This window comes from Cryptomeria japonica, chromosome 2, assembly GCF_030272615.1.
Source record: "Cryptomeria japonica chromosome 2, Sugi_1.0, whole genome shotgun sequence".
NCBI lineage: Eukaryota > Viridiplantae > Streptophyta > Pinopsida > Cupressales > Cupressaceae > Cryptomeria > Cryptomeria japonica.
In genome coordinates this window covers 646,577,274-646,588,257 of record NC_081406.1, presented here as the reverse complement: position 1 = coordinate 646,588,257, position 10,984 = coordinate 646,577,274, and the positions used below count along the sequence as shown (strand labels likewise).

Here is a 10,984-nt window from a genome sequence, read left to right as displayed (position 1 = left end):
TTATTCAAGGATTTGGACCCTTTCAAAATCCTTGTTTACCTTAATCAAAATGTAATATCTTTATTTGTCTCGATTCATAATTATAAATTAAATTAATTTATCATCTTAATACAATTAATTAACTTAAAAAAAAATTCCGTCATATATTTAAAAAGTAATCTCAAAACAGAACATGTTAAATCCAACAAATATTTAAAATCTAATTTATTTAATTTATTTTTTATTATATAAAATGTGTAACAAAAATCTTTCCTTGTTACAAAAACACGTAAAAAAAAAATTAAAAAAAATTAAAAAATAAAATCGAAATAACTTACTGGAAAACTAACACTTACCAATAGAAACAACAAATATACGGAAAAAAAACAAAAAAACAGAACAAACTAAGCTAAGACATGCTAGAATGAGTACCACTCTTTGAAGAGTTTAATATTTTCCCAATCATCATAGAGGAACTTCAATAGCTCCTCCTGTTATGTTCTCAACCATAATTGACTTGGACTCGTCGATCATCACTAATTGAAAAAGAGGAAAGTTTTAAGCTTTCAAAATTTTTGAGGATTATACAATGTTTGGAAATTATGGAATGAAACAAGCCGAACAGTTGGAGCTGTCAGTCAACATAGAGAGGTTTAGCAAGATGTAAGGATTACACAGATCCTCCCTTCAACTCATACCAGCCAATACATCGAAAGTCAAAGCTGGTTTTTTAAGAAAAAAGCAACAGTAGTTTACAAGAGCATGATTATAAAACCTAGAATGCAAGCTGTGAAATGGAGGTTGAACAGGTAGGATGGATATGACAGATAGCAAGGGAAAGAGCAGGATCCTGATTATAGGAGCGACTGGTCACATTGGTCGTCATGTGGCCAAGGCCAGTGTTGTCCTGGGTCACCCCACATTCACCCTCGTTAGAAGAACTCAACAATCCCCAAATCCAGCCAGAGAGGAGCTTATTCAATCTTTCAAGTCCATGGGTATTACAGTCATTTATGTAAGTGGTTTCCCAACTACTACTTCATTTGCTTTCTTTTCTTTGGATTGGGAATTATTTTAAGGCAATGTTGAATATATATAAGGGATCCCTCCAAGATGAAGAGAGTAGCCTTGTGGAAATAATAAAGAAGGTGGATGTCGTTATCTCCACTGTAAATGCCCTAAGCTTGGCAGAACAGTTCAACTTGCTCAATGCCATCAAAACTGCCGGAAACATCAAGGTATTTGGGCACTAATTCTATCTGATTAATTTTATTTGAAAATAGTTTATAATTATCTATTAAGTTTTCTGGGTTGTTATTGTTGGCTGAGGGTACTTCACACCTTGATTACAGTGAAGTAAATGTAATTAGATAGCCCAGCTTCCATATGAGGGGGAAGTCAAGGTGCCTGGAGTGAGCCATACTATATAAGAATATAGAGGGTAGAGTATGAACAACTGAAATAAAAAACCCAATCACCAATATGGAAAATGAAAGCAAGATTTCCCTTGGCTGCTGCCTTATGCATATACCCATATGATTAGGTTTACCCCACGTGACATATAATCTTATATAATAATGGATGGTCTCAGAGGATGTATTCACAATCCTCTGTCTCAGTTCTTGTTTCTATGCTATTTTCTTATTCAAATATCATTTCTTGTTCCCAGAATATCTCTACCAAATTGGTACTGGGGAACTCTGTTAAAAATACTTCAGCCATGAGGATTGTGATCAAAGTAATTTTTTTCAGAGATTTTTCCCATCAGAATTTGGTAACGACTGTGACAAGGCCCATCCGGTGGAGCCCGTGAAAACATTCATGGAGAGAAAAGCAAAACCGCGTCGAATGATAGAAAGCGAAGGCATTCCTTACACATATGTTTCATCCTTCGCCTTTGCAGCCTATTATATACCCAACTGTTTTAAGAAGGGCTATTTCATCCCTGATAAGGGTGGGAATCAAGGTCTTCCTCCTCTTCCACCAGATACCATGTTAGTCCCTGGAGATGGTAAAGCCAAAGGTAAGGCATTACTTTCTGTACCTGCTTTACTACCAGTTGTGTATAATATTGATCAAGCCTCATAATTGATATGTATTAGCTGTGATATTGGTGTAGCTGTGTTTGTGATGGAGGAGGACATCGCAACATATACAATAAAGGCTGTGGATGATCCCCGGACACTGAACAAAACCCTGCATCTACGCCCTCCTGCAAACATAGTCTCATACAATGAGCTCATAGGGTTGTGGGAGAAGCAAACTGGAAAAACATTACAAAAGATCTACATACCAGAACAGCAATATCTCCAAAAAATTGCAGGTATATTCATTCTACAAGGTCGTCCTCATAATTCTAAGTTCAACATGTTCAAATGTTGATGGTTATGTTTATAATTGCAGAGGCACCATTTCCTGGAAACATTGGACTGGCTTTTGGGCATACCATATTATTAAAGGGAGACCAGACCAATTTTGAGATTGGAGGTCAAGACCTGGAGGGCTGTCAGCTGTACCCTGAAGTTGCTTACACTAAATTAATTGACTTTGTTACTAAAGTCAAGTGAATTTTTTTTGTTTTTGTAACTTAAGATTCTGATGTGCTATTTCAAGAAATAAGGTTTTGAAATAAGTTACACTCTGGTGTGCTCAAATTGAAGAATTTGAGAATTCCAACTGAAATAAGGTTTTGAGGTCGTTCCTTGTTTTTGGTATCAGTTAGTCTCCTCCTAGAAGGGTGGGTATTAGTCTGAAACAAGCGTTCATTGGATTGGATTTCTAGTGTTATTTTCTGTTGCAACAAGACAAACTCCTGTAAGGCCCACAAAAATAACACAAGCAATCTGTTTCAAATATTTATTACTGAAAGAATTGAAACAAGCAATTAGGAAAGAAACTAAAACTCACATCTACCTGTGGATTGTAAATTTGAAATTCTTAACCCTCACAAGTTATTATGAAATTCATAATCCACCCAAATTAAATTCGCAAATAAGAGCCAGGATATGGTTAAAAACATTCCACATCTTTTACTATTATGTCCAATTCTTGGATGCAAATTGTTGTTGTAATTTCCTATTGTTTCTTATCTAATTATTCACTCTTTACAGATGCATTTGGCTCTGTAAATGTTTACCGCCGTCCAAGTGAGTAAGGAGAGGAGCAAAAAATGCAACCAAAACATCAATACCAAGAGATTGGAACAAATATATTCCACAAAGTCATCCTAAAAAATGGGGGCATACAACCAAGCACCCTCATGTGATGGATCAATCTTCTCACCACATCAACAATGTAATGACACAACTGATAGGGAGGAGTTTTAAATTGTGCAGTTTTGTCATTGTTCAGTGTTCTACTTGAGCCACGTAATGGAAACAATCCAACTTAGAGCATATGCGGATATCAAATTAAGCATAAATCAATCAATACTTGCCTCTATAGCAAGCATTCAAATGAATTGTGTAACGTGTTTCCCATCTAAAAGAGTTGACAAAATTGTTCCATGCTCTTGAATAGCAGCAAATAAATTAGCATAATGTGTTATTTGAATTCCTTCCAATTTTAAAAGCATTCTTGATTCCTTATCTGTTTAGGGATAAAATGCACTCGAAGAGTTAAATGAAGGCTATGGATAATCAAGGAGCTATTCAACTAGATTTGTCATTGCATAAGTTAGATGTGTTTATAACTTGTCTTCAATTAGAGAAATGAAATGAACTAGATTTTTAATGATGTTCACGAGATCAGTTCATGCCACCAAGATTGGAAACAACATAATAACTTCCAAGAGACCCCAACCTCTACTTGTAATTGTCCACTATTTCTTCATTGGTCATGGTTCTCCTACTATGGATTTTGATAAAGTAATTTGTCATCTTCACAATTCACTCCTTAAACAAAGTAGTTAGAGATTCAACTTTTAGGGTATTAACACATTTGGGCCAGATGTCCTCATAAAACGCTCCATGATGTAATGTTATTCTATTTCCACTAATTGTGTTGTGTAGAAAAGACAAACCTTGTCAACCCATTCCTCCTTGGGTGTTTCCCACCTCCTTGTTTTGCCCATAAGATGGTGTCAGTTAGTTCTTAATTGATATATGAGCATTTTAGCCTTCCATTTTATATTTGCCTTTATATAATGTTTTTATTCATGGTCACATGTGGGATTAAATAGTTTGATATAATATTTCCTTTTTTGCTTGATCTACTTTGTCCACATCACAACTTTGACTTCATCTCACATGGCTTTTGATTTTTGCATTTACATTTAGGCATTCTTGCATATCAATTACCCATTTACTCATCCACTTGATATTTTGTTTCACCCATGTGTTTTTTCTTCTATTCACTTTTCCCCGACTCAATTTTGGGCCAACACTAAACTTCCCTGTTCCCTATTCTCTACAAATATCTTAATAACTGAATCATCACAACCCTTTCAACTAGGAAGGCTCCAACTTTAGCTAAGACAATCTCATATGGGATTGTGACTTTAGTTTTGAAATTTCTTGTGATGAAACACCTTTGCAATCTTTCTATTTGCCTTCATCTTAATATTGATGTGTTGCTACCTCAAGCTTCACAACTATACAACACCACTAGTGTAACAAGTAGCACAAATAATATCTTCTTTGACTTCCAATCCCATAGCTTGGTTGATCTACCTCTATTTTGAAGCATGTATAGAAATTTCCATCCCTTTATATCTTTTTTATTCTAGAGGCATCCCAACTAATGTTGCTTTGAAAATCAAGGCCCAAGTATTTGTATTTGTATTTGTTTACCACTTTCAAGGGGCTTCCTTCAAACTCAAGCTTTATTTACTTTTTTTTTTCTTCTAAAGGTAAAGATCAAGACCTTGGTTTTCCTAGTGTTCATTTGCATTCTCGGTTCTTGATATTGTTGATTTTATACTTTCAGATTAATGTAAAACTTAGTGTAGTCACATAAATCTGTCCACTTAATTAAATGAATACTTAGTATTTATTTGATTATTTAACCATCAATTAATAATTAATTAAATTAATATTTAATTAATTCATCTCAACCCTATTCTCCTATTAATTAAATAAATTATTCAATTTATTTGATTTAATTCACTTAACCAAATTCAAACCATTAATTAAATAAATAAATCATATTTATTTAATTAAATCTTCTCTCACATTTAAATAAATTAATATTTATTTAAAACCCCCAAAATCCCACCTCTCACATTTAAATAAATAAATCATTTATTTAAAATCACCTTTATCCTCCACCCACTTGCATTTTCCTACAAATACAAGTTGCACAATTATTTTAAATAAATAATTTATTTAAATCACCTTTATCCTCCACCCACTTGTATTTTCCTACAAAAGCAAGTTGCACAACTATTTTAAATAAATTATTTATTTAAAATCCTATTTATCCTCACCCACTTGAAACCTTTAATGGTTTCCCTTAAAGTATTCAAACTTGATGGCTTTAAAGTCTTCAAACTTGATGGCTTCCTTCTATAGTCTTCTTAAGACTTTAATGGTTTTCCTTAAAGTCTTCAAGCCTTTAATGGTTCCCCTCAAAGTCTTCAAGCATTTTAATATTTTATCTTCTTTTTTTCATTTAAATAAATTAATATTTATTTAAATATTTATCCAAATTCAACTTACACCATTTAATTGAAATAAATGATTTTATTTTAATTGAAAATACCAAAATTTCTCCCACTTGCATTTTCCTACAAAATCCAGTTGTATGCCTAAACCCCTTCTAGATTCTTCTAAACCCTTCCTAATTAGCCTAATCCATCTCCTAAATATTGTCACATTCCTAAGCAAATTGGAGTCACTTCTCAAAGACTCCAAAGTCTTTGAAAAGCAATTAATGCTTTGTGTATTCAACAAATTAACCCTCAAAGTCTTGGATAACCTTTGAAAGCTTTCAACCTTCAACCACTTAATCCCCAAAGTCTCCAATAACCATTAATGGTTAATTCAACCCTCCCACATGGTTAAAACATTTGTTTTGACTCAACCTCTACCCAACCCAAAGGTCTCATCAGGCCATTAATGCTTTGACCATGATTATCTCTTAAACATTTGCACAAAGGTTTATCCTTGGATTAACTCTTAATCCAATGGGTAATCTTAATTTAGACTTGACCCTTACCTTCTAGATAACCATGAGGTCTTCTCAGGCCTTTAATGCCTCCAACCTCTTCTCTCAACCCAATCCTATGTTGACACTTGTCACCATTTTATTGGTGCCAATTGTGCACATGGATCCCCAACTTTCAAACTTGGCCCTTGATTAAACCATTCAATCTTAACCCTTCATTTCCCCATTTCTTCTATAAATAGAACCCTTCTCCTCAAGCAAAAGGAAGCATTTAGAGTATTGTTGTTATACTGGCATTAGCATAGAGCTTTTTCATAGCATCACTATCTACTCTTGCATAGTATTTGCTTATCATATTCAACCATCTTGAATCTCCATATGGCATCCATGGCTAGTGCTAAAAGCTGAGAGCTACACTCAATTGGGACTTGGAGAGGAGAGGAACAAGGGAGGAGCAACTATGAGCATCTTGATTAGCTATTTCATTCTATGTTTATATGCTTTCTATTTCATGCTTAATATCTCTCTTGATATGCCTGTTTAGGATAATCTTTTGTTGCTAACACTAATGTTTGTTTCTTGTGTTCTTGTATGTGTTGCCATCAAACAGATTTTCTAATCCTTTTTGCAGAGCATCATTTGGTGAACCTGACGTGAATCCAAACACCAAAAAGATCAACTTTTTTTTTTAACCAATAACATGTTTGAATGTTGAAAATGTCACACAGGTTGCGCTTTTGACACTGTTTTGGTGCGTTTGACATTATTTTGGCGCTATTCACTCTGTTTCAGTGCTTTTCCCTTCTCTGTCTTTCCCTTTCTTTTAGTGTGTTTGTGTTAAATAGTGCCTCTGTTCAAACGCAGACTAGCGCTATTGTAACAAAACGTTGTACAAATCACCTTGTAACCAAAAAAAAAAAAATTAGGCTTGTAGAAGCCCACCAAATAGGCGGATTTTACTAACTATTTTTCTCTTTTGTGCAGATTTAAATTAGATTAAAAAGTAGATTTATATTTTTTACTAACTTGTTTTTTTAAGTTGGTTTTAAAAATGAATTCACTTTTTATTTTGGTTTAAAATTAACTTCACATTTCAAATTTGGGCTTTTAAAAAAAGAATCACACATTTGTTTGGGGCTCTTAAAAAGAATTTCATTGTTCCAAGGTAAAAAGAACCACAAACTTATACAAAAACAACTTTTTTTTTTTTTTTGCAAGTTAGGAAACAAACTTCGTTTTGGTGCTTAAAATCAACAAGGCAAATTTTATTTCTTGCATCAAGATAAAACTCACAATCCACACTTCCATTTTTGGTGCAAATAAAATTCACAATCAACTTGTCTCATTTTCAAAGCAATTTTACTTCATGCAAACGTGTTTTTCATTAAGTTGACCAGGATTTTCAAATTCTAGTTTACTCAAACAATTGCCTTTGAAAATTAAAAAGAACACCATGATTGTTGGAGCAACATCTCCAAATAGTTAGATCACATTGCAATGATAGATTAAAAAGAACAAGTGTTTTTCGTGCTTGGCACACTTGTGCAAAGAGTTGGTTGAGTGGTCCTACTTCTAACACACACTATCCTCTCCCTTGGCTTTCGTGGTCCTAGGTGCAAGAGAAAAGTGTTAGTAACACTCAAAATTTTATCTTTTTAAGAGAGGCCTGCCAAGAGACACATCACTCTTGGGAACGACCTTGAGCGGTAAATCCTTCGAGCCGCTATAGAAATCAGGTGTGAGCGAAAGCTGTAGCCTTGGGTATAGCTGTTCCTACAGTGTAACTGGCCGAAAGGACAAATGGGCCCCACCACCAGTTACAAGGCTCTTAAGTGAGTCACTGCAGAATGAACTTATGTCCAAAGCCATCGAACATGACTAAACACCTTTAAGTAGTAGCCCACCTGTTCTATTGATTGAGGATATTTAAGGTATAATTTAGTGCAAGAGCATAGAAGGTTTTGCTCCCAAGATACTCACCATACATATTTCCTTGAGTAGAAACATAGCTTTTTGAAAAGTCACTTGTGGCTTGATAAAAGTGGTGACTCCCCCATCATAGGGATCATCTATTTGTTATGCTCGTGCAAGACTTAGTATATCACATCCTTACCTGCCACGGCGGGATTCATAAGGTATGTAGTACCAAAGTCGAAGAAATATCAAGATGTGGGCTAAATTTATCACAACTGGCCATTTGACCTTAGGGATAAAAAGTGTTTGAAGTGTGTTCGTTTTACAGACCTAGTGCGAATTGAGCCGACTTCAGGCTTTGGAAATACACCTTAAAATACATCTAAAGGAAGGGTCAAAAACAAGTCCAAGAATTGGGTTGATCTAGACCCATACTCATTTGTGCCTTTGAGGCTACAATCTTGTGTTTGTGTGCTTGCTTTATTTTCTTGTCAAAGAAAAATCAGAAAATCAATCCCAAAAACAAAGTATTCATCCAACATCTGTCAACACAACCAAAAATACCAAAAACAAAGTGCAAACAAACAAAGAGTCAAAAATTTATGACCATTCTTCACATCTTGCGAAAGAAGAAGTGTCATCAGAGTATCACCTTGAAAAGGAGACCACTAAGCTCAAAGGCTTTAATCAAAAGGAGGGAATTCTTCTATATCAATCGACAAATCTTTGTCTCCCATAGAGTCTTTCTACATCGCATGCGTCTATACCTTCAAGGTAAAACAAATGAGTTTGATTCAGAATCATTGAACCGCAGAGCTTTTATGCAATATAGAGCTCTGAGTTATCACAAAAATCAAGGAGGAAAGATTAATCCCAATTTCTTCCCAAACATCTGTATCACCTACAACACAGCTCGAGAAGTGCCACCAACGTCTGAAAGGGAAGAAGAAGAGTTTGTCCCATTTGTGACACAAAGTTTTTATTGAAAGTTGAAAACATTTTCATCCATCATCCCACTCATACATCATCACTTCATCATCAATCCATCCCAACTCTCAAAACATTAAGAGGTTCTTGTCCCACGATTCCTTTTTAGATATTGCTTGAAATCAAACACATCACATCACTTTTAGATTGTTTCTACATCTAGGATAAGCTCATCCTAAGAGACACATCTACACAGGTTAAAACTAGTTCATGAGTGAATCCTCTCATTACTAGGTAGTCAAAATCTGTAACACATCTCAGATTTCTCTACACCTTATCACATCCAAAATCATCAAAACAAACAAGCAATTCAAAGAAAGAATTCTGGTTACATTTACCTTTAGAGTGCTAGAGATCTACAATCCACCAACCATCAATCTTTCATTTCATCACCAACTCATCATCATCTTCAATCAACTTCAAAACAAACTTGCAAACAAAATGGCTCAAACCCAATCACGATCAAGGCAACGAGAAATAGAAATTGAGGAAGAAGAGGACAACCTCAATGAATTTCAAGAAGCACTTGGAGGAAATGTGAATAACGAAAACCCAAGTACTCCCACTCCTTCAACAATCGAAAGGGTTCAGCATAACCCTCATTTTAACAGATTATTTGATGAAATATTAAGGAGCAATGCAGATGCTCACTTTTTAAGACTCGCTCAAGAAGGAGCCAAACTCCCCTCAGACTTTGATCTTGCCCAATTAAGACAAGCATCAGAAAGACAAAGTCGCCATGAGGAGGAAAGAGGTAGAAATCACATCAGATATAACATCCCTTGAGGTAACCCACCACCTCCTCCTCCAAATGAAATGGAGATGTTGCGGCAACAAGTCGAGAATCTCGCCCAACAACTTCATAGTGGTGTTAAGACCAATCAATTCTCACTTAACGACATCTGTCCCTATCCGTTTGATAGGAATCTTTATATGCCACCCTTTCCACGCGGGTTCGAAACACCAAAATTCAAAAAATATAGAGGAAAGGGAGATCCCCGCGATCATGTCCGAGAATTTCATTCTGCTTGTCTCGAAGTCGCTTATGAGGACACATACCTAATGCGCCTTTTTCCCCAAAGCTTGGGAGGAACAACCACATCATGGTTTTCCCGACTACCAGGTGGCATAAGAACATTTGAGGAACTCATCCAGAAGTTCCTATCTCATTACTCTTATAATATTGAACGCGACATCACCATGGCTGATCTGTGCAACACCAAACAAAAACCAGGTGAATTATTCTCAGTATTCCTGCAACGATGGCGCCAAATGTCTAGCAGACGTTCTCTTCAGTTACCTGAACGAGAACTAGTGGAAATTTTCATTTCCAACTTAAACGAAGAAATGGAATTTCACCTGGATGTCAAAGACACAGACTCTTTTAACGATATGATCACCAAGGGTATAAAATGTGAAAGGGCACTCATCAAAAAAGGACTCATCAAAATCTTTAATGAACCCAAAGATGGTCCTCGCCCGCGCTTCAATAGTGATAAACCGAACTTCTGGAACAAGAATAAGAATATCGTCAATGATGGAGTTGTGGATGCTCGAACTATCCAAAATGCACAACCTGTGGTTCGATTTGCAGGACAAAATCCTCCACCTCAAAATAACACAAATGTTCTTCCTAATCAAGGTCGCATCACATCTCATGATGAACCAAGACCCCGTCCACAAAAACAAAAACGCACATACACTCCCTTAGGGGAACCCATTGAAATGGTGATGCGACAACTTATTTCTCAGAATTTGATCACTCTACCTAAGTTATCAAATTATGAGCCCCAAGTCAAACCAGCATGGTGGAAGGATACTGAACATTGTGAGTTCCATCAAGGAAGAGGACACAAGACAAGTAATTGTCACCGATTGAAAGATCTCATTCAGGATCTCATTGATCGAGGAGAAATTGAGATTGAAGGACATGACCCAAAAACAACCAATAGTGATCATCTGATGTTCAAAAATCCACTTCCATCACAAGATCAAAGGG

General features: G+C 35.6%; 1 protein-coding gene across 1 annotated transcript; it reads left to right on the top strand.

Moving 5' to 3' along the window:
• Positions 1 to 447: 447 nt before the first annotated feature.
• LOC131054784 (phenylcoumaran benzylic ether reductase IRL1) lies at positions 448 to 3,400 on the top strand. The gene is made up of 5 exons (XM_057989381.2): positions 448 to 994; positions 1,080 to 1,217; positions 1,732 to 2,002; positions 2,099 to 2,302; positions 2,383 to 3,400. Exons 1-5 carry the CDS (start codon positions 794 to 796, stop codon positions 2,544 to 2,546), a joined length of 978 nt encoding a protein of 325 aa, XP_057845364.1. The 5' UTR covers positions 448 to 793; the 3' UTR covers positions 2,547 to 3,400.
• Positions 3,401 to 10,984: the final 7,584 nt, after the last annotated feature.